At 42.1% G+C, this 24,201-nt stretch overlaps 1 protein-coding gene across 6 annotated transcripts in view; it reads left to right on the forward strand.

Moving 5' to 3' along the window:
* The window catches only part of st3gal5 (ST3 beta-galactoside alpha-2,3-sialyltransferase 5), a 62,507-nt gene that overhangs the window by 32,424 nt on the left and 5,882 nt on the right, over positions 1–24,201 (forward strand). For all 6 annotated transcript variants that reach the window (XM_077235726.1, XM_077235725.1, XM_077235729.1 and 3 more), the window contains exon 4: positions 14,991–15,328. In XM_077235726.1, coding sequence (XP_077091841.1) covers positions 14,991–15,328 — 338 coding nt within the window. The remainder of the gene's footprint in view (positions 1–14,990; positions 15,329–24,201) is intronic.

Below are 24,201 nucleotides of genomic sequence, written 5' to 3' on the forward strand. Positions count from 1 at the left end.
TCCGGGTGGAGATCTCGAAGACCGGGAGGGGGGGGGAAGTCCTTGGTCTGGTCCTGGCTCGTGTCTTCCGCTGTGGGATCACCCAGGGTCCGTGGTGTTGCCTCGGTGCCGGAGTGAATGAAGGCAGAGATGATCGCGTCCTCCTGGGCAGAGAAACGCACGGAGTAGACGAAGTCGGAGTCAAAAAGTTACTAACCACTGACTTGTGAGCATCGGCGCGTGATGTTTCAAGCGTTGATCGCCGATCTCGCAGCTCGGCTTGCTTCACCAGCAGAACGCGGATCTGTTTCTCCACCGACTCCAGCTCCAATCGTACCGAAACCAGCTCGAATGTGTCCTCACCTGCACTCAGAGGTAACGTTAGACACACATCCGATATGTTCGCCATTATAACAGATGAACAGTAAATTAGTAGTGATACTACCAATATCACTACTAATTTAGGACTGAAATGATGGATATAACACGTATCCTTTCAGTCAAACGGGTGTAAAATGAGAGGGTCGATAGGCGCGAGGCCACGCGTGAAATGCTAGCGGGCTAAAGGCTAGTAGCCGAGATTCGGAAAGTTGGATCTAAGTAGCGATATCAAAGCAATCCGATTGTTTTTTATAAGGAATAGTGTCGAGGATAAGTTCACATGATATAAAAATAGAAAGTGCTTGTTTATAAATGAGTGGTAAAGAAGAAAATCAGCGATTAATGAATCAATTCGACGGAGCTCCAAACACAAACACAGATCGCACGCGCATGCGTATGTGGGTCAACAGACTGAAGTTGCGTTTTATCTCTGTTGCAAGTTAGTGGGGAAATAAAGCACTCACAGCCCAACTGGTTAACAACTAAAACAGCTGCCCAACGAGCTTAATGACGAGGGGACGGGCTGCTTCAGAGCAGCCAGCAGACTGAGTAGGAGCTGAGTAACATTGTTAACTTGTTTAAAGTTCTTTTTGTTTTTCCTACACTCTTTTCCCCAATGTCCATGTTTACCACAATAATAACAACTACTGCCCTCTCTCTTAGGACATTTGCGTTTCTGTTGATTCTCTGTGTTGACCTTAAAGGATGCTGTTGCAATTTTTACTCTTTCCTTGACATCAGAGTCTCTTTCCCATGCAGCCAAACTGTCTAAGTTGTTTTGTATGGTTCTAGTGGACCATGTTAAGTCTAAGAAAGGCAATGCTTTTCTATGTTCTGACAACAGACCATCAAACCATGTGCGAACTAGGGGACCATTATCTTCTAGCACCTTCTCTGAAGTGTCAGCTATACCACTGTATGCTGCTGCTGACTGGCAAAATCTTTGAGTGTACTCACTAACAGTTTCACCCTCCTTCTGTAAAGAACTAGTGATCTTCGACCAGTCAATTTTAGGTCCAACAATGTTCTTCAACGCTTTCAGAACTCCCTCTCTCAATTCATCTTTTCTGGCATGTTGTAGTTCAGAAGTAACAGCAGACTCAAAACTGTTGAATTCAGATTCAGTTAGAATTTGTGACATCAGCTGTGTGACTTCTGCCAACGACATGTCGTAAAGACGCATTTGACTGATCAATGCCCTTCTAAATTCAGAAACATCAGTGCGTACTGAAGGTAAGCTTTGGGATAGTCTTTCTATGTCTCTAGGTCCGAGTACTTTGGCAACAGTTTGGTTTTGGACAACAGAAGAGTTGGTAGGAACACTTTCAGTTCCCTCAATTCCCTGAGATCTTCTTGCAACACAAACCTTTACTGAATCTACAGGCTTATCAGTTACTGTTGGGTTGTCTACATCTGTTTCAAAGAATGCTTTTAAGTCAGGATAAGTTTCATCTGACTGTTGGTCTTCTGAGTCACATTTGGTTGAGGCCTTGTTATGGCCCACCTTAGTGTGCATTTGTTTGTTCTGTTCTTTTAATTTAGCTATACACCTAGATTGTTCTTGTGCAATGGATAAGCTAAATTCCCTATGGCAACAGATTATGCCTTTCATGTTTTTCTTTCTGATACATGCACCTAACACCTTCTTGCATTCTTCAATAGACCAAATCTTATCTGGATGAATCTCATATTTCTGTGTTAGTTCTTGTCTAACTTTTTCAGTGACTATTAGATCCATCTGTTCTCCTAACAGTGTTTTAAATTCGCTATCTGACCACAAAGGATTAGCAAGACCACCTTTTTTAGTTGTGGAGATTAGTCTAGCACTTTTCTTAATCATTTTGTGGATTTCTTTGTTACCACACAAACAAACACTAAACTTCTCTGATTACAGAGGGTACGCTTGTTAACACAAATCAACTATTGTTAAACTTCCTTGTTACCAACACATCACATTTAACTTCCCTGCCAGAAACAGAGGATGAAACACAAAATATTAGCACGTTACGCTAATCTTCCCTGAAAGAAACGGAAAGGATCTTTCACCTTCCTAACTTTTTAGAGGATAAAACAAAATTACTAGCATGTATTGCTAACTCTTCCCTGCCTGAAACAGAGGATCAAACTTTCCTCTCTAAAAGAAAAACTTTTAAAAGGGTAACCAAAATAAATAGCCTGTAAGACTACCTCTTCTCTGCTTGCACAGAGGCTAACAATATTTTAACTTGAATGCTAAAATCTTCCCTGTCTGCACAGAGGATACCAACAACTTCCCTGACTATTCAGAGGATCAAACTCTCTTCTCTAAAAGAAATTTTTTAGAGGGTAACACCACAAGGTAACAAACAACAAAACAAATAATTAGCAAAATAATACTAATCTTCCCTGCCTGACACAGAGGATATCTTTTTAACATGTGATGTTAAAAACGTCCCTGCCTGAACAGAGGATATATTTTCATCTTTAAAAGACAACTTTTAAAGGATAACTTTAGGTAATCAAACACTACAGCTGTCTGATAACTCTTTCTCTGACGGCACAGAGGATAATTTTTACTGGTTTTTCAACGGTTCTTTGAATGGAGTGAAACTCACCAAATTATTGTTGTATGGAAAAAATTCCGTCTGGAAACTCAGTCAGAGATCTTTGTTGAGCTTGGTTCTGGAACTCAGTTAGCTTTGTTGAGATCTTTGTTGAGATTCAGTTCTGGAACACAGTCAGCTTTGTTGAGATCTTTGTTGAGATTCAGTTCGCGAACTCAGGCAGCTTTGTTGAGATCTTTCTGGATTCAAAAGATTCAGTCTGGAACTGGAAAGTCAGATCTTTGTTGAGATCTTTGAGCTTTGAAGTTTCAAAAGTTCATTCTTTGTTGAGTTTCAGTTTCTCCATCCGGGTCACAGGCACCATCTGTTGTAAACTTCTTCCTTCTTCAGTGTAGAAAAACTCAGAAGCGAAAACCAGGAGACTTATTTAAGCAGGATTCTTTATTTGCTGTAGTCTGCTCCGGACCCAAGTCAAGTGAAGTCTAACTAAGGCAGTATACATTGAGTTCATATATACATTTCAAGGGGGAGGGATTACATTGTGATGTAAATGAGCTGAGACAACGAGAACAGGAAAAGGCATAGACTTCTCGTACTGAGATGAGACAAATGGTCTCAGTAATAAAATAACAGGTGTTCAAACTTGCTCAGCATGACTCTTCCCCCGGTAAACAACGAGAACAGGAAAAGCCTAGCCTTCTCGTACTGAGATGGGACAGTCAGGAATATCTCGCTGAGAACCCCTACCGTTTGCAGAGATTTCCTGGTCTCATCATTTCTAAACTTTCTCAATATAAAATACTATTGTATTGGAAATCTAAATTAAACATTTAAATAAATTTGTAATCCTACAAGGTGCAACACCATTTAATGCCTTAAACGTTTGAAGTAATACCTTTAAGTGAATACGTGATGCCACGGGTAGCCGGTGAAGGTCATGAAGCAGAGGAGTAATGTGAGCAGAACGCCTAGTGGAGGTGAGAACTGCTGAGTTTTGAACATACTGTAATCTTGTAAAAAGTTTTTTGGGCAGACCAAGAAATAGAGCATTGCAATAATCCAGACGTGGTGTTATTTAATGCATGAATTAAAGGACAAGTTCGGTATTTTACACTTAGAGCCCTGTTTTAAGATTGTTTCTGATGAAATAGAACGGTTAAGATTGAAATTTGGACAAATGCTGCTGTCCCGAGAATTTTCAGTTTCTCTATTAGCACCCCCCACCTACACAATGGTTTCATAGGGGCACTGGAACAATCATTCATAAAATGCATTAAACTTTAGCTTACAAAGACGTGAAACTCACCGAGTGGTCTTGGGTGTTCACTGATATGCTCACACAAAAATCACTGCAAAAGATGCTTTCCAACAGGTTTTATCGTAGTTTTTGTCCAACTCCATTGACTTGTTTTGGATGTTCTGTGAGGTACGGTATTACCACGCCGCGGAAACGGAAATGGGATGTTTGTATTCGTTCTGTAGTCTTCCAGTCGCGGTATCGTAGGCTACGCTATCCAAACATTGGCAAAGGTGCATTATCGCCACCAACTGGGCTGGAGTGTCTATTATTCAAGCTCTCAACGGAAGGGTGTCCGGTTGTGAGGCGTTTGGAAAAATAGGTCCACAGTTTTACAACGAATGGTAAAACACCTGTTGAAAAGCATCTTTTGCAGTGATTTTTGTGTGAGCATATCAGTGAACACCCCAGACCACTCTCTTGCACCTCCATATCTGTCTGATCTACTTTACACCTACCGCCCTGCGGTATCAGCTAAAGTGAGAGAAGATCGAAGACGTGCAATTTTAAGAAGATGGAAAAAAAGAGTTTTTAACAAGAGAAGAAATATGAGAGCCAAAAGATAGAGCTGAGTCGATTAAGACACCAAGGTTACGAATAGATGACGAAGGCTTAACATGAACTCTATCAATATCAAAGGACTGAGGCAGCAGAGGCAATCCCCTATATCTCAGTTTTTTATTATTTAATTTGAGAATATGCATGCAGTGAGTGAGTCAGGCAGGGAAAGCCTATCGGAGCTGGTGGTAAGATAAATTTTAATGTCATCAGCATAGATGATGGGAATGTCAAGTCCAGAATGTCAAGTCCATGCCTGCGTATGATGTCACCAAGTGTGTGTGTATGTAGATAGATAGATAGATAGATAGATAGATAGATAGATAGATAGATAGATAGATAGATAGATAGATAGATAGATAGATAGATAGATGGATAAGCAGTGGCAGATCTATACCCTAGTATTGTGATATAGTACTTTCTGTCGCTGATATAGGAAATGAGCCAGGAAAGAGCGGAACCAGTGATGCCGATATCAGAAAGCCGAGAGCTCAGTATTTCATGGCAGACTGTGTAAAATGTAGCGCTTAGATCTAGAAGCATCAAGATGTTTATTAGCCCTGAATCCACAGACAAAAGAATGTCGTTAACCACTCGAAGAAGAGCAGTTTCAGTGCTATGAGATAGGCGAAATCCTGACTGAAAAGGTTCAAAAAGACCGTTAGCATCTAAATATGATCGCAATTGCAAAGCCATAACCTTTACAAGGATTTTGCTTAAGAATGTTAAATTAGATATTGGCCTGTAATTGTCCATGTATTTGTAAATATTTTTTTAGTTTTTTTAATTCTGCTAGGACAATGGCGGAAGCCAAACTACATTTAATCATATGTGTAATGAAGGGTGCAACGTTGTGGTGGATTAGTGAGTTTGTTAACTATAGCAAATAAGGATTTGGGCCTTCACGTGGAAGTCCTAATGGTAGAGGAGAAATAAGAGGATCTTGCATCGTTGAGGGCTGTACGGTAGTTGAGCAAATGTTCTTTAAAAGCCAGAGAGTGCACAGTGAGTCCATTTTTCCTGTATAGTCTTTCTAGGTGGCGACCCTCAGTTTTTATCTTTCGAAGTTCAGGAGTGAACCAGGATGAGGCACGAGTAGATGGAACCAGTCTAGTTAATAATACATTTTATTTATAGGCACCTTTCACAAGTCAAAATATGTCTTCAGTGGTATAGATAATTGCTTTGTTCCCCTTTCTAATCAGGTTAAAAGTTTGGGTGTCATTCTTGATAGAACTGTCTTTTGAAGCTCATTTTAACCGTGTTATCCGTTCTGCTTTCTTCCATATTAGGAATATAAATTGTCTGCATCCTGTCCTTTCACTCAAGAATACTGCTACGCTTGTGTATGCTCTTGTAATATCACAAATCGATTATTGTAATGTTTTGTTTCATGGGCTTTTTCAAATTACAGTTGGTACAAAATGCTGCAGCTCGAGTAATTACCAAAGCTTCAATTTCTGAACGTATTTCTCCTGTTTTACAAAATTTGCATTGGCTCCCAGTTAAATTCTACTTCAAAATTTTACTTTTAACTTACAAAGCATTTGGCTCCTTCATATCTTCTACTGTAGATCTTGTTCATATTCAATTCAATTCAAATTTATTTGTATAGCGCTTTTCACAATACATATTGTTTCAAAGCAGCTTTACAGAAAGTGCATTTCAGAAATGTACAAAGGAAAAATACAGTTAGTTAATCATGTAGTAATTTAGGGCATAACATATCGCCCGCGTTGAGTCCTCTCTTCACAGGCGTAGAGTCGTCTCTTCACAGGCGTCGAGTCGTCTCTTCACAGGCGTCGAGTCGTCTCTTCACAGGTGTCGAGTCGTCTCTTCACAGGCGTCGAGTCGTCTCTTCACAGGCGTCGAGTCGTCTCTTCACAGGCGTCGAGTCGTCTCTTCACAGGCGTCGAGTCGTCTCTTCACAGGCGTCGAGTCGTCTCTTCACAGGCGTCGAGTCGTCTCTTCACAGGCGTCGAGTCGTCTCTTCACAGGCGTCGAGTCGTCTCTTCACAGGCGTCGAGTCGTCTCTTCACAGGCGTCGAGTCGTCTCTTCACAGGCGTAGAGTCGTCTCTTCACAGGCGTCGAGTCGTCTCTTCACAGGCGTAGAGTCGTCTCTTCACAGGCGTCGAGTCGTCTCTTCACAGGCGTCGAGTCGTCTCTTCACAGGCGTCGAGTCGTCTCTTCACAGGCGTCGAGTCGTCTCTTCACAGGCGTCGAGTCGTCTCTTCACAGGCGTCGAGTCGTCTCTTCACAGGCGTCGAGTCGTCTCTTCACAGGCGTCGAGTCGTCTCTTCACAGGCGTCGAGTCGTCTCTTCACAGGCGTCGAGTCGTCTCTTCACAGGCGTAGAGTCGTCTCTTCACAGGCGTCGAGTCGTCTCTTCACAGGCGTCGAGTCGTCTCTTCACAGGCGTCGAGTCGTCTCTTCACAGGCGTCGAGTCGTCTCTTCACAGGCGTCGAGTCGTCTCTTCACAGGCGTCGAGTCGTCTCTTCACAGGCGTCGAGTCGTCTCTTCACAGGCGTCGAGTCGTCTCTTCACAGGCGTCGAGTCGTCTCTTCACAGGCGTCGAGTCGTCTCTTCACAGGCGTAGAGTCGTCTCTTCACAGGCGTCGAGTCGTCTCTTCACAGGCGTCGAGTCGTCTCTTCACAGGCGTCGAGTCGTCTCTTCACAGGCGTCGAGTCGTCTCTTCACAGGCGTCGAGTCGTCTCTTCACAGGCGTCGAGTCGTCTCTTCACAGGCGTCGAGTCGTCTCTTCACAGGCGTCGAGTCGTCTCTTCACAGGCGTCGAGTCGTCTCTTCACAGGCGTCGAGTCGTCTCTTCACAGGCGTCGAGTCGTCTCTTCACAGGCGTCGAGTCGTCTCTTCACAGGCGTCGAGTCGTCTCTTCACAGGCGTCGAGTCGTCTCTTCACAGGCGTCGAGTCGTCTCTTCACAGGCGTCGAGTCGTCTCTTCACAGGCGTCGAGTCGTCTCTTCACAGGCGTCGAGTCGTCTCTTCACAGGCGTCGAGTCGTCTCTTCACAGGCGTCGAGTCGTCTCTTCACAGGCGTCGAGTCGTCTCTTCACAGGCGTCGAGTCGTCTCTTCACAGGCGTCGAGTCGTCTCTTCACAGGCGTCGAGTCGTCTCTTCACAGGCGTCGAGTCGTCTCTTCACAGGCGTCGAGTCGTCTCTTCACAGGCGTCGAGTCGTCTCTTCACAGGCGTCGAGTCGTCTCTTCACAGGCGTCGAGTCGTCTCTTCACAGGCGTCGAGTCGTCTCTTCACAGGCGTCGAGTCGTCTCTTCACAGGCGTAGAGTCGTCTCTTCACAGGCGTCGAGTCGTCTCTTCACAGGCGTAGAGTCGTCTCTTCACAGGCGTCGAGTCGTCTCTTCACAGGCGTCGAGTCGTCTCTTCACAGGCGTCGAGTCGTCTCTTCACAGGCGTCGAGTCGTCTCTTCACAGGCGTCGAGTCGTCTCTTCACAGGCGTCGAGTCGTCTCTTCACAGGCGTCGAGTCGTCTCTTCACAGGCGTCGAGTCGTCTCTTCACAGGCGTCGAGTCGTCTCTTCACAGGCGTCGAGTCGTCTCTTCACAGGCGTCGAGTCGTCTCTTCACAGGCGTCGAGTCGTCTCTTCACAGGCGTCGAGTCGTCTCTTCACAGGCGTCGAGTCGTCTCTTCACAGGCGTCGAGTCGTCTCTTCACAGGCGTCGAGTCGTCTCTTCACAGGCGTAGAGTCGTCTCTTCACAGGCGTAGAGTCGTCTCTTCACAGGCGTCGAGTCGTCTCTTCACAGGCGTCGAGTCGTCTCTTCACAGGCGTAGAGTCGTCTCTTCACAGGCGTCGAGTCGTCTCTTCACAGGCGTCGAGTCGTCTCTTCACAGGCGTCGAGTCGTCTCTTCACAGGCGTCGAGTCGTCTCTTCACAGGCGTCGAGTCGTCTCTTCACAGGCGTCGAGTCGTCTCTTCACAGGCGTCGAGTCGTCTCTTCACAGGCGTCGAGTCGTCTCTTCACAGGCGTCGAGTCGTCTCTTCACAGGCGTCGAGTCGTCTCTTCACAGGCGTCGAGTCGTCTCTTCACAGGCGTCGAGTCGTCTCTTCACAGGCGTCGAGTCGTCTCTTCACAGGCGTCGAGTCGTCTCTTCACAGGCGTCGAGTCGTCTCTTCACAGGCGTCGAGTCGTCTCTTCACAGGCGTCGAGTCGTCTCTTCACAGGCGTCGAGTCGTCTCTTCACAGGCGTAGAGTCGTCTCTTCACAGGCGTCGAGTCGTCTCTTCACAGGCGTCGAGTCGTCTCTTCACAGGCGTCGAGTCGTCTCTTCACAGGCGTCGAGTCGTCTCTTCACAGTCGTCGAGTCGTCTCTTCACAGGCGTCGAGTCGTCTCTTCACAGGCGTCGAGTCGTCTCTTCACAGGCGTCGAGTCGTCTCTTCACAGGCGTCGAGTCGTCTCTTCACAGGCGTCGAGTCGTCTCTTCACAGGCGTCGAGTCGTCTCTTCACAGGCGTCGAGTCGTCTCTTCACAGGCGTCGAGTCGTCTCTTCACAGGCGTCGAGTCGTCTCTTCACAGGCGTCGAGTCGTCTCTTCACAGGCGTCGAGTCGTCTCTTCACAGGCGTCGAGTCGTCTCTTCACAGGCGTCGAGTCGTCTCTTCACAGGCGTCGAGTCGTCTCTTCACAGGCGTCGAGTCGTCTCTTCACAGGCGTCGAGTCGTCTCTTCACAGGCGTCGAGTCGTCTCTTCACAGGCGTCGAGTCGTCTCTTCACAGGCGTCGAGTCGTCTCTTCACAGGCGTAGAGTCGTCTCTTCACAGGCGTCGAGTCGTCTCTTCACAGGCGTCGAGTCGTCTCTTCACAGGCGTCGAGTCGTCTCTTCACAGGCGTCGAGTCGTCTCTTCACAGGCGTCGAGTCGTCTCTTCACAGGCGTCGAGTCGTCTCTTCACAGGCGTCGAGTCGTCTCTTCACAGGCGTCGAGTCGTCTCTTCACAGGCGTCGAGTCGTCTCTTCACAGGCGTCGAGTCGTCTCTTCACAGGCGTCGAGTCGTCTCTTCACAGGCGTCGAGTCGTCTCTTCACAGGCGTCGAGTCGTCTCTTCACAGGCGTCGAGTCGTCTCTTCACAGGCGTCGAGTCGTCTCTTCACAGGCGTCGAGTCGTCTCTTCACAGGCGTCGAGTCGTCTCTTCACAGGCGTCGAGTCGTCTCTTCACAGGCGTCGAGTCGTCTCTTCACAGGCGTCGAGTCGTCTCTTCACAGGCGTCGAGTCGTCTCTTCACAGGCGTCGAGTCGTCTCTTCACAGGCGTCGAGTCGTCTCTTCACAGGCGTCGAGTCGTCTCTTCACAGGCGTCGAGTCGTCTCTTCACAGGCGTCGAGTCGTCTCTTCACAGGCGTCGAGTCGTCTCTTCACAGGCGTCGAGTCGTCTCTTCACAGGCGTCGAGTCGTCTCTTCACAGGCGTCGAGTCGTCTCTTCACAGGCGTCGAGTCGTCTCTTCACAGGCGTCGAGTCGTCTCTTCACAGGCGTCGAGTCGTCTCTTCACAGGCGTCGAGTCGTCTCATCGCAGGTGTTGGGGCATCTGAGGTCTCCGTGAGAGGCTGGATACAAACTGGAGCTGACGAACGCCATTTACCTCGGGACTAGCGTCCCGAGATAACAGCAGAAGAGCAGATGGGAGATAATTAGCATAGCTGCTGTTCATAATATTAATGCATTCGATCTGATTCAACAGTGGTATAAAGGTAAGCATTATGTGAATGCTTGGCTAAAGAGATGCGTCTTTAATCTAGTATTAAAACGGGGCAGCGAGTCTGAGCCTCGAACAATATCAGGAAGGTTATTCCAGAGTTTAGGAGCTAAATGTGAGAACGCCCTCCCTCCTTTAGTGGACGTAGATATCCTAGGAATGACCAGAAGCCTCGAATTTAGTGATCTTAAAGAACGCTATGCATTGTAGGGCGATAGAAGGTCCATTAAATACACAGGAGCTAAACCATTTAGGGCTTTATAGGTCAGTAGTAGTACTTTGTAATTGATACGGAACTTACTAGGTAACCAGTGTAGAGATGATAAAATTGGTGTTATATGATTATATTTTCTTGACCTAGTAAGAGCTCTAGCAGCTGCATTTTGCACTAACTGTAGCTTGTTTATTGAGGATGCAGGACAGCCAGCTAATAAAGTATTACAGTAATCTAGTCTCGAGTTCATGAATGCATGGACTAACTTTTCTGCATCAGAAACAACTTTTTCTAGTATTTTAGACATAAATGGAAGAATTGAGATGGGTCTGTAATTTGCAAGGTTATTTGGATCTAATTGCGGTTTCTTAATGAGAGGTTTTATTACTGACAGTTTGAATATGCTTTGAACATGACCTAAAGATAAAGACGAGTTAATAATATTGAGTAGAGGCTCTTCCACTACAGGTAACACTTCTTTCAGTAGTTTAGTGGGTATTGGATCTAATTAACATGTTGTTGGTTTAGATGCAATGATACGTTTATTTAACTCTTCCTGTCCTATAGTTGTAAAGCGGTGTAGTTGTTCTTGAGGGGCGATAATTGAGGCTGAATCATAAGACACCATAAAAGATTGTACATTTACAATTGTGTTTCTGATGCTTTCTATTTTCTCATTGAAGAAATTCATAAAATCATTACTACTATACTGTAACGGAATATTTTGCTCTGGTGATTTTTATTTGTTAGTCTAGCTACGGTGTTGAATAAAAACCTTGGATTATTTTGGTTATTTTCTATTAGTTTGCGGAGATGCTCAGCCCTGGCTGCTTTTAGAGCCTTTTTATAACGTGACATACTGTCTTTCCACGCGATTCTGAAGACCTCTAAATTAGTTTGTTTCCATTTACGCTCTAAGTTACGAGTTTCTCTCTTGATAACATGCGTAGCACTGTTGTACCATGGTGCTAGTTTTCTCTCTAACCTTTTTTAATCTAATTGGTGCAACAAAATCTAGTGTACAAGAGAAAATGGTGCTCAAACTGCTAGTCATTTCCTCTAGTTCATCTGTTTGTTTGGGTTCACTGAGCAGCTGAGATAGATCAGGTAAGCTATTTGAGAATCTATCTATAGTGGTTGGAAGGATTGTTCTGCCTGGTCGATAACCTGGCGCAACATGACAAATTTCAGCAGTACGTATTATGCAAGTTAACATGTAATGATCAGTGACATCATCACTTTGCGGTACAATATCTATATCGGTTGGATTGGTTCCATATGATATAATTAAATCTAGTTTATGATTTAGACGATGAGTGGTACCACTGACGTTTTGCTTGACCCCAAAGGAGTTTAATAAATCTGTAAACGCAGCCCCTAACGCATCATTTGTGTTATCTACGTGTATGTTAAAATCTCCAACAATTATTGCTTTATCGACTTTGACCAATAGATCTGAGAGAAACTCTGCAAACTCTTTTAGGAAATCAGCATAGGGCCCTGGAGGTCTATATACAGTAGCCAAGGCTAGAGATAATAGGGATTTCTTTCTTACATCTAAGAGCGTAACATTTAGCATAAGTACTTCAAACGAATTAAACCTGTGACCTGTTTTCTGAGTAACATTTAGAATATCTCTATAGATTGTTGCAACACCGCCGCCACGACCGATCAGACGGGGCTCATGCTTATAACAGTATCCTGGTGGAGTAGACTCATTTTGACCGAAATAATCATTTGGTTTAAGCCAGGTTTCAGTGACGCAAAATACATCGAAACTATTATCTGTGACCATTTCATTTACAATAACCTCCTTAGGTGTGAGCGATCTAATGTTTAGAAGACCTAGCTTTAGAAATTGTTTTTGTTCACTGATATTGAGATTTGCTGGATTAATTACAATAAGAATTTTCCTAGATCCTACAGTAGATTTATTGTTTGGCCTCACTAAACGAGGAATAGACACAGTTTCTATATAATGTTCTACACTACTAATATCAATTAAGTTGGGACAGCAAAGACTGTGATTTGGACTTTGACTTACTAGTCATATGGTGTGTAACGTCTTGGAGATGTTGTCCGACAGAACAGCCGCTCCGATTCTGCGGGGGTGCACTCCATCAGCACGGTAGAGCCTAGGTCGCTGCCAGAACAGATTCCAATTATTTACAAAGAGCAGTTTCTGTTCATTACACAATGACATTACATACTCCTTTTTGGTTTTTGTTAGGTGTCCTTGACTGCCATGAAAGGCACCTATAAATTAAATGTATTATTATTATTATTATTATTATTATTATTATTATTATTATTATTATTATTATTATTGGTACAGACAACTGTAATATTATTTGAAGACAAGCAGTGATAAATCCGAAGTTTCTTCTGCGAACGGTGTATGTAGCGAGGTAACAAAAAGATAAAGAGAGTGTAGAGACTCTGTATCAGATGTCGAGAGGGATATAAGGATAGGAATGGAGAGGGCCGATCTGTGTGACAGGATCACAGAGACTGCCCGGTTCAGTTATCCAAAACTTTTTGACTGTGTAAAGTAGTCCAGGAAATAATCCAAGAATGTTGATTCCCAGAAAAACAAATCCAAAAACAAACATAACAGTCAACAAAAGCAGACAGACAGGTACCAGCGTGAAGCGGCAGCACAAAGCGTGCCTTGCGTTCTCACACAAAAACTTAGTTTTTCTAATAATTGTATTTTATATAAAAATAAATGGTGTATAATTTATTGTTTATAAGATATGAGATGCCCCCTTTTCCCTTTTTTTAACATTGATTTAATCCCTCGCCATTGCAACACTGTTACAGATATCCAATGTCCGTTCTCAATTTAGCATCTTCAATGTATTGTCATAATGTTCCGAAAGTTTGATGTGCATGGAGTTAAAAATACAATGCCTTTTTATTTAAAAAATCCACATTCAAATTAAAATATCTGACTTCCTGTTGGTCGAAGCTAATGACTGTAAATCAGAAAGTTGTCCGGCTCGATGAGAACAATACTGTATATGTAGCGAGTTAGGTGACTGTAGGTAAACTTTTCTCCCAACTTTAGTCAAAAGGTGGCGCTATAGAGCCCATTCTACACGCCCATTTCTAAGGCTTTGCCCATGTCTACTAGTAGACAACTCTAATGTGTGTGTCGAGTTTCATGCAATTAAATTAGATTATTACCATCTAATGTAGAGTCTCAAAAGCATCCGAAAAGATTATTGAACATGTCAACAGTATAAGATATTAAGAATCCTTACGTTGGTCTACATCTGCCTTGTCTTGATATTAGTCTGACAAAGTTAAAAAAACAAATTGGGTTTTACACACAATAGTCACGTCCATGTGATCAGTCTCCTTCAACGAACATACAGATGAAGTTATAACACCTTCCTGTTTCCCGTTTCACGACTGGAACCCTGTGTGTTGGAGGACCCCACGATAAACTTGGTTCCCTGGTGTTTGAGTTTTAATTTTTTATTTTTTAAATTACTATTCTCTTTTATTAAACTGGATCCTGATCTCCATCATCTGCTCTCCCCTGCTCTCCTTCACCTACATTACTGGGTCGAGGGTTTTCACCATATAAACTTTCCTTGTCTGCACTTAAAAATTCCCAGGACCAGATGAAAAATCACTTCAATATTATAGAGGAAACAGTCGAGTTAACTTTGGTTAGCACTTTTCACAATTATGCATTGTTTTGAAGCAGCTTTACCGAGATTCATACTGTTTGTGTTTTAATGTTTATAATACCAAAAATCCCTTAAAGGTGCAGTGTGTAAATTTTAGCGGCATCTAGCAGTGAGGTTGCGAATTGCAACCAACAGAAGTTACGGTGGCCAACATGAAAAGATGTCGTCGACTGAGACCGCAGAGTAGCCAGTTAAGCAATGAAGCTAGCTTCTTTGCATGAAGAACAAAGTGAAGAAACGCGCTCCGTAGAGCAGTTTGTCCGTTTAGGGCTACTGTAGAAAGATGGTGGCGCTAAATGGCCATTTCAACGTAAGGCCATTTATTTCAGCTACAAAAGAAGATATTTAGAAGCATGTCGGTAACCAAACAGTTGATGGGCCCCATTGATTTCCATTGTAGGAAAAAAAATACTATGGAAATCAATGGGGTACATCAACTGTTTGGCTACCGACATTCTTCTAAATATCTTCTTTTGTGTTCAGCAGAGGAAAGAAATTCATACAGGTTAGAAACAACTTGGGTGGTGGTGAGTAAATGATGACAGAATTTTCATTTTGTAATTGAACTATTCCTTTAAAGACTGTTTTTCAATTACAGCGCATCCATTCCTATGTCAGAGAGATTCTGGCCAAAGAATGCAGACCTTCTTTTGCCCGACAGAGAATGAAACCTGAACATTACAGCTCCACACCGGTGGTAGAGCCCTTTTTGGACAAGAACACTCATTTAAATGAACAAATATTCCAGTATCCCCCACCATTTGGTTTCATGAATATGAAGAACAAGCTTCAGGAAATCTTGAACCTCCTACCAGCCTCTTCTGAATCGAGACATGGAGTGCGAGATTGTCATCGATGTGTTGTGATTGGAAATGGAGGGATACTGAAAGGATTAGGACTTGGACCTCTTCTTAATCAGTTTGATATCATCATCAGGTGAGAGCCTGTTCCTATTAATTTTTATGTGATTTTAGCTAAAGGACCTCTAGGGCTGGACGATATAGTTAAACTTTTGATAATGTTATATGTATATATATATATATATATATATATATATATATATATATATATATATATATATATATATATATATATATATATATATATATATATATATATATATATAACTTAATATAACTTAAGTTATATAACTAACAAATAAAAAAATTGAATTTTGTGCATAAAAGAAAGTTTAAAAAAGCAGCAGAGAAATGATATGTACATTTATTGCTTTATCAGTAACACCTTATTTTACAGTGTCCTTGTTACATATGTAACATGTACCATAGTAATAACAGTACATTATGCATAATTACATTCAACTAACCGTCAGCCTAATCCTAGCCTAACCCTGTAGTACTCTCTTTCCTTTCTCCACCTATAGCTGGTGAGTTGTGAGCGCACTGGCGCCATTGTACTGTGGCTGCCATCGCATCATCCAAGTGTGTGCTACACACTGGATATGGTTGAGGAGAGATTCCGTGATATGATTGTAAAGCGCTTTGGGTGTACTGTAGTACATATGAAAAGCGCTATAATTACACTGTAACAATGACACCTTAAAATAAAGTGTAACCGCTTTATCATTTATAAAGGCGTACAATAAAGGCATGTTCCTGCCTCAAGCATCTACACCAATAGAGAGAAATGAGGTATTTTTGTAGACAAAAACTTGAACCGAGTTAGCATTTTAGCACTTCCGGTTCTGTCATCCTTAGGCCTCAATGGCTGTGTTCAAAGTCGCCCCCTTTACCCTCATTCACTATTGCCTACATAACTTCACATATATAGTTCACTTGAAGGAGTAAATGAAAACGAATGAGTGAATTAATTAGTTAATTCCTACATCTGACAAGAAGGTGTCGCCTGCAACTGAATCAATCATTCCTTTTCCAAACCACTGGTCTAATGTGGGTACAACATAATATCATACAGGTATAAATACCTGATTATTGAACAGTTTAATTAAGGTTTATACATGCTAGTTTCCATGGCAGAGTTCAAGATAAATCTTTTCATTACTACTGGAGCTGCCAGTTTGTGAAGCACAAACTATGCAAAAGCGGCAGGTCTCATTGTCCGAATTCACTCACTTGTTTTCATTCACTCCTTCAAGTGAACTATATTAGTGGAGTGAAGTAGGGAATATTGATTGAGGGTATAGGGTCGATTTCAAACACAGCCCAGTTGTACAATCATTATTGCAGTGCATTGTGATTGAGTGCGCTCTAATGTCCACTATGGTTTTGGACACCACTACAATTGGCTGTCCCCTCAAAAAGTGCCCTGTTCAAGGGTATATAGGCTATAGGGGGCGATTTCGAACACAGCCAAAGGGTTTTTTTAATGGGTTTTTGGTTGAGTGCTTGAAATAAGGTCTGTGGGGAATGTTGTAGATATTTCCCCTACGCACCTGACTTAAGTTTAACTGAGGCATCTCCAGTCGACACTTTCAAAAAGTGAAAACCTACAATTTTATTGGTTCCTCATATACAAACCTATGGAAGTAAAATGATGCCAAATGTTTTTGAAACAAAAAGCCTGTTGAATTGTACTACCTGAAAAAAATATGCATTGCATTAACCCTGCTTGTATTTTAAAGCATTATATTTTTAGGGCTTGCATTTTTATGGGCTGAAATTTAGCATGGTTGAATATTTAGGCTGTGAATATTTTAATTCAAAACATTTCAAACACATTTTCATTAGTAAAATTTCAATGATCCATTTTCACCTTTCATATTTCACTTCCAACATATTCAAACTGATTAAAAATACAACCTATAATATTCAACAGGCGGTTTTCGGTCCATTTTATTTCGCTTTGCAAATTCGCTTCCACAAATTTGGTGGTTCAAATTCGACAGTAAATTTAACTGGTTGTTTAGTTGCCTCAACCTTATATTGAGGCGATTGTGCTGCATGCAGTAGGGCTAGGGTTTCCCTCAATACGTCAGGATTCCCCTGCTGGACATATAAAACGCTTAACGTAGCTTAATGGACTAATACAGTGATATAAAAGACCAAACTCGCAGGCAAGCAGAAGGACTCAGAATATTAACTTAACGCACAAAGTTTAAAGCTGCGCGTTTCTCAGTGATACTGGCATAAATTGGCTTGACATTGGACATTCGCACATTTAGGGACCGTCTCTAAAGTTACATACGACATTGGTATACACGTTTCTAACTTCAATAGCATTTGAAGAGAACGACTTGCAGGTTATGTCAGGCATAATGCGCAATTTATTCAAATAAATTGAAGTTAGAAACGTTTAGGCCTATAGGACTACCAATGTTACTTTAGAGACGGTCCCAAAATGTGCGAATGTCGAGCCAATTTTACATTTAGTCATTAAGCAGACGCTTTTTAAGTTGCCAAAGCGACTTAAGTTACAGTTAAACTAACAATATAGGACAACAATATGAAAGTGCTATAACCCTTCCCAGATTAATCATGTATGTAGGCATACTTCCCTAATAAGGTGCGAGTTTGGTCTTTTATATCACTGTACTAGTCCATTAAGCTACGTTAAGCGTTTTGTCCTGATGGAAGGAGAATCCTTGAGTATGATGAGGTATTGAGGGAAACCGATTATAATCCCGTTCATGGTAGAAAAAGTTGATAACATGTAAGGCTACACAGGGAAAGTAACAATGAAGTTAATGAATGAAACATAAAAACAGCTTTTGTGCCTTTATCATCTTTTCCGCATATATACTGACCAAGATAATCATCACAACTTAATGCACATCACATCAAAACTTAATGCATGCTCAATTGTTGTAAATGAGTTTTTATGAATGAATGGCTTGCTCTAACTGTTGCTCTGGTCTTCGTCAACAACACGCGCTTGCACCCCCTTCTGGTGAGGTCGACTAACATCAGATGGAGATTATGCTCGGTAGTCTTCTGCTTTTCCTGCAGTTCCTGGACGTCAAAGTTGAATTTACTGTCGAATTTGAACCACTGAATTTGTGGAAGCGAATTCGCAAAGCGAAATAAAATGGACCGAAAACCACCTGTTGAATATTATAGGTTGTATTTTTAATCAGTTTGAATATTTTGGAAGTGAAATATGAAAGGTGAATATGGATCATTGAAATTTTACTAATGAAAATGTGTTTGAAATGTTTTGAATTTAAATATTCACAGCTTAAATATTCAACCATGCTAAATTTCAGCCCATAAAAATGCAAACCCTAAAAATACAATGCATTAAAATACAAACAGGGTTAATTCAATGCATATTTTTTTCAAGTAGTACAATTCAACAAGCTTTTTGTTTCAAAAACAATTGGCATTATTTTACTTCCATACAAACCCTTCTGTTACTAGGTAGAAGCAAACTCTGTTTTCTTCGTTGGTTCACTTTGTTACTCAAAGTCACGAATTTATGAAACTAGACATCCATCTTTTGCCATAAACGGATACAATTCAGACACAGAGTACATTTTGTTCAAATGTTAGAATTTTAGGCCTAAAGAATAGGGGTGTGAACCTACACTGGTCTCACGGTTCGGTTCAATTACGATTATCATGTCATCGATTCAGTTCAATTCGATATCGCGGTGCACTGCATCTGCAATTTAAATTTTTACTCCAAAAGTGATGTGTGCGTGCGCGCGCGCGTGTTCGCCTGTTCGGGAAGTCGCACTGACAGAAACAGTGACATTCCAGTTTAAATTTCAAGGGAGTAAAAGCCTGTTTATGCCATTTAGTAAATTAAATTGTGTCAAATCAATTTTGTTTTAGAAATGAAAAGAAATGTTAATTTAAAAGTAGCGCTCATTCATCAGTGTATAATGTTACCATAGAGATGCGCGCATCAACCGTCGGTGAGCCCGCTGTTGAAGGTAACGATCATCCATTTATAATCACGCGTAACAACACAGAATAATTGTAATTTGACCATCGGGTTCGGATACTTAAATCAGCTCTATGTGTGCGTGACATGAGCGCGCACAGCGCGTGTCTTCTCCAGGTCGTGCTTACCAGGTTGTTCATTAGAGCCGAAATGTGCCCAGAATAGATGTTGGCTTTTAAAGTATTCGGAGCATTTTTAATTACTCGCACACGCGTCTCGCCTCCTCTGCCATTGTATGCTACCGCGACAAAGCACACACGCGACAAATGACGTCAGAAAAGCGTCAGTATAACCGGTTATGGTCTATTACTGAACCGATACCGAATCGTCCTCATCTGCATCGCGATGCATCGTAGAAACTATTAATTTCGACACCCCTACTAAAGAAGTAAGGTTAGATGTTAAAATAGTGATTAGTTTAAAATACAGTTTACTACACTGAACAAAATTATAAACGCAACACTTTTGTTTAACAGCCTCCATTTTTCATGAGCTGAACTCAAAGATATAAGACTTTTTATATGTACACAAAAGGCCTAATTTCTCTCAAATATTGTTCACAAATCTGTCTAAATCTGTGTTAGTGAGCACTTCTCCTTTGCCGAGATAATCCATCCACCTCACAGGTGTGGCATATCAAGATGCTGATTAGACAGCATGATTATTGCATATAGGGATGGGACGATTACCGGTTTCACTATAAACCACAATAAAATGTACTGACGGTTAGTATCATCATTTAAAATGTAATTTTCATTAAAACCGTGATTGATTATCGCGATTTTAATAACATTTAATAACTGTCCAGCCAGCAACAGTCTGACGCAGGCGCGCAGCGTCGTTGTTGTTGTTTTTTTATTCGAGAAGGAATGGCGGAAGGCAGTGACTGTGCTCAGGAGATTTTTTAGCCTTTTAAGAGGACTAAATCTGAGGTGTGGTCATATTTTGGCTTTTAAAAAAGACCTGTGTGAAACTTAATCGAGGATGGTCACCCTGTCTGCAGAACATGCACAAAAAAAGTCGCTGCAATAGGGGGAAACACTTCAAATCTGCCGAGTCGTCTTGTGTGACCATCACACACTGTTGTATAGCCTAGCGAACGCAAAGCAAGTTAACTTTGACCTCAACACCAAACCTACGTCTGGGAAATAATTGGGCACAAAATGTTGTTTTGAGTTGAATTATTTTCTCACTCACTTGACATAAATGTGAAGCTTCCGCGAAGAAAAGTTCGCTGCAAGTGGCTTTGAGCCAAAGACGAAACGAACAAGTTCAAACAAGACTATTAAGATTCACATTCAAAAGATTATAATGTATATTCATTGTACACTTATTACACCGATTTTGTTTTTTTACCACATAATTACGGGGACATATTGAATTGAGATTAATGTTTTTAAATCTTACCTGTAAAATCCACATGACGCTAATGAAATGACGCAAGATGGCAACTTCTATTTGAATGAACTGAGAGAGCGCGTCCGTTGAAATGCATGGATGTGTGTTGTGTTATGACGGTTATTATAAGGAAGAACATGCCACAGAATAGAATCTTGCTTTAAAAAGTGCATAGAGCTGCTTGTTTTGTTTGTTGGTTTTCAAATATAAAACATGTTGAAATGTTTTCAGTGTGAGCATCAGTTCTTTTTGAACACTTTCATCTCTTTTTTACAAACCGTGATATTGATAATCACGATAATTTTGGTCACTATAATCGTGATATGAAATTTTCACACTGTCCCATCCCTAATTGCACAGGTGTGCCTTAGGCTGGCCACAATAAAAGGGCCACTCTAAGATGTGCAATTTTATCACACAGCACAATGCCACAGATGTCGCCAGTGTTGTGCCTGAACGCGTTCATTGAACAATAGTTAATGAACTCGTTCATATTTTGGGTGAACTGAACTTACTGTATTACTGCCTGATGAACGTTACTGTGAACTCGTTCATTCTGGTGTCTGTGAACGGCTGCACTCTCAGATTAACTTCGTTCAATAGGGTGCCAGATTTCTGTAGAGCCTTCCAGGTGTAGCGTCTGGACCAATCACACACAAACAAATTATTCATTATATTTAATGAATAGTCCGTCAAACTCACTCTCCCAACAAAGGTCTATGTAACTTCCCCCGAAACTAACATCACTATGAAACTAACACCACTGGCAGAACTCAGTGTCTTGTTACATTGATAAGACTTTACAACCCCAAAAAAGGAATGTGGTTCGTTCCCCATTTGTAACAGTTTTTTTTTTCGATTGCTAAACGACAGCGAGCACAACTGGAGCTACATTTGCAAAACTCTAACTACAGTCTGCACCGCAGCAGTTCATGTGGACCAAACTCTAGTTCCTTTTTCATTGCTTGAACACAGTTTTCAAAACTCTAAACATTTATCCCATGACTTTAACCACAACCTGCACAACACTGTGGATTTACAGCACTTTGTTCAAATGGCTAACACACTGCTGTCAAAACTGTGAACCACACATTCAAAACAGAATAGATTTCAGCCTTGTGCTTTTCAAACACTGCTGATTGCAATTTCAGTTGAAAGGCTAAAGTCTTGTTTTAGACTTGTTAGTGAACACACACACACACACACACACACACACACACACATATATATATATATATATATATATATATATATATATATATATATATATATATATATATATATATATATACAGGTCCTTCTAAAAAAAATAGCATATTGTGATAAAGTTCATTATTTTCCATAATGTAATGTTAAAAATTAAACTTTCATATATTTTAGATTTATTGCACACCAACTGAAATATTTCAGGTCTTTTATTGTTTTACATACAGCTCATGAAAACCCTCAAAAAATTAGCAAATTTCATCCGACCAATAAAAGAAGTGTTTTTAATACAAAAAAAGTCAACCTTCAAATAATTATGTTCAGTTATGCACTCAATACTTGGTCGGGAATCCTTTTGTAGAAATGACTGCTTCAATGCGGCGTGGCATGGAGGCAATCAGCCTGTGGCACTGCTGAGGTGTTATGGAGGCCCAGGATGCTTCGATAGCGGCCTTAAGCTCATCCAGAGTGTTGGGTCTTGCGTCTCTCAACTTTCTCTTCACAATATCCCACAGATTCTCTATGGGGTTCAGGCCAGGAGAGTTGGCAGCCCAATTGAGCACAGTAATACCATGGTCAGTAAACCATTTACCAGTGGTTTTGGCACTGTGAGCAGGTGCCAGGTCGTGCTGAAAAATGAAATCTTAATCTCCATAAAGCTTTTCAGCAGATGGAAGCATGAAGTGCTCCCAAATCTCCTGATAGCTAACTGCATTGACCCTGCCCTTGATAAAACACAGTGGACCAACACCAGCAGCTGACATGGCACCCCAGACCATCACTGACTGTGGGTACTTGACACTGGACTTCAGGCATTTTGGCATTTCCTTCTCCCGAGTCTTCCTCCAGACTCTGGCACCTTGATTTCTGAATGACATGCAAAATTTGCTTTCATCCGAAAAAAAGTACTTTGGACCACTGAGCAACAGTCCAGTGCTGCTTCTCTGTAGCCCAGGTCAGGCGCTTCTGCCGCTGTTTCTGGTTCAAAAGTGGCTTGACCTGGGGAATGCGGCACCTGTAGCCCATTTCCTGCACACGCCTGTGCACGGTGGCTCTGGATGTTTCTACTCCAGACTCAGTCCACTGCTTCCGCAGGTCCCCCAAGGTCTGGAATCGGTCCTTCTCCACAATCTTCCTCAGGGTCCGGTCACCTCTACTAACACTAACACCGGGAGAGCCGCGATCGGATTGGGTTAAAGTTACTCAGTCAGGGGTAGTAACGTTAGGCCGTCGATTAACAAAATGCTGAAATATATTTTAATGTCAGTGAGTCTCCCTCTTGTCTTTAAACGTCTTATTTTACGTTAAAACATGTGCATTATGAACAAAGAACCGTAATTATTTCCAACTTCCAAGCAATATGTGTTTTTGTTAATCCTGTCGACACTTAGTTGTGAATGGGATCTCCCACCTGCTTGATCCACGCACATCCTTTCTCACCTTGGCTTTTAGATTTTCGGGAAGAAAAAAAATTACACTCCCCGTCCAAACTTTTAGGATACCGGGTAATAGATCTGCACATTCCATACGCACAACGCTTCGGCATGTTTCCCTCGCTCCAAAGCTTGCCAGACCTCCCGCGCCTAGTTACGGTTGCTAAGACACGATTGGCCAGTGGCGGTTTTCGGGCGTGGCTTAGCGAAGGGTCAGTTGGTCTCTCAGTATGGTTCAGTGGAATTCACAATCATGGGGAAGACTGCTGACCTGACAGCTGTGCAGAAAACCATCATTGACACCCTCCACAAGGAGGGAAAGGCTCAAAAGGTAATTGTAAAAGAAGTTGGAAGTTCTCAAGTGCTGTATCAAGGCACATTAATAGAAAGTTAAGTGGAAGGGGAAAGTGTGGAATAAAAAGGTGCACAAGCAGCAGGGATGACCGCAGCCTGGAGAGGATTGTCAGGAAAAGGCCATTCAAATGTGTGGGGGAGCTGCACAAGGAGTGGACTGAGGCTGGAGTTACTGCATCAAGAGCCACCACACACAGACGGATCCTGGACAAGCCGCTCCAGAACAACAAACAACATCAGAAGTGTCTTACCTGGGCTAAAGAAAAAAATAACTGGTCTGTTTCTCAGTGGTCCAAAGTCCTCATTTCTGGTGAGAGCAAATTTTGCATCTCATTTGGAAACCAACGTCCCAGAGTCTGGAGGAAGAATGGAGAGGCACACAATCCAATATGCTTGAAGTCCACTGTGAAGTTTCCACAGTCTGTTCTGGTTTGGGGAGCCATGTCATCTGCTGGTGTTGGTCCACTGTGCTTTATTAAGTCCAGAGTCAGCGCAGCCGTCTACCAGGACATTTTACAGCACTTTATGCTTCCTTTAGCAGACTAGCTTTAT

This window comes from Siphateles boraxobius, unplaced genomic scaffold (assembly GCF_051911475.1).
Source record: "Siphateles boraxobius isolate OS27281-9 unplaced genomic scaffold, OSU_SipBor_1 2, whole genome shotgun sequence".
Taxonomy (NCBI): domain Eukaryota; kingdom Metazoa; phylum Chordata; class Actinopteri; order Cypriniformes; family Leuciscidae; genus Siphateles; species Siphateles boraxobius.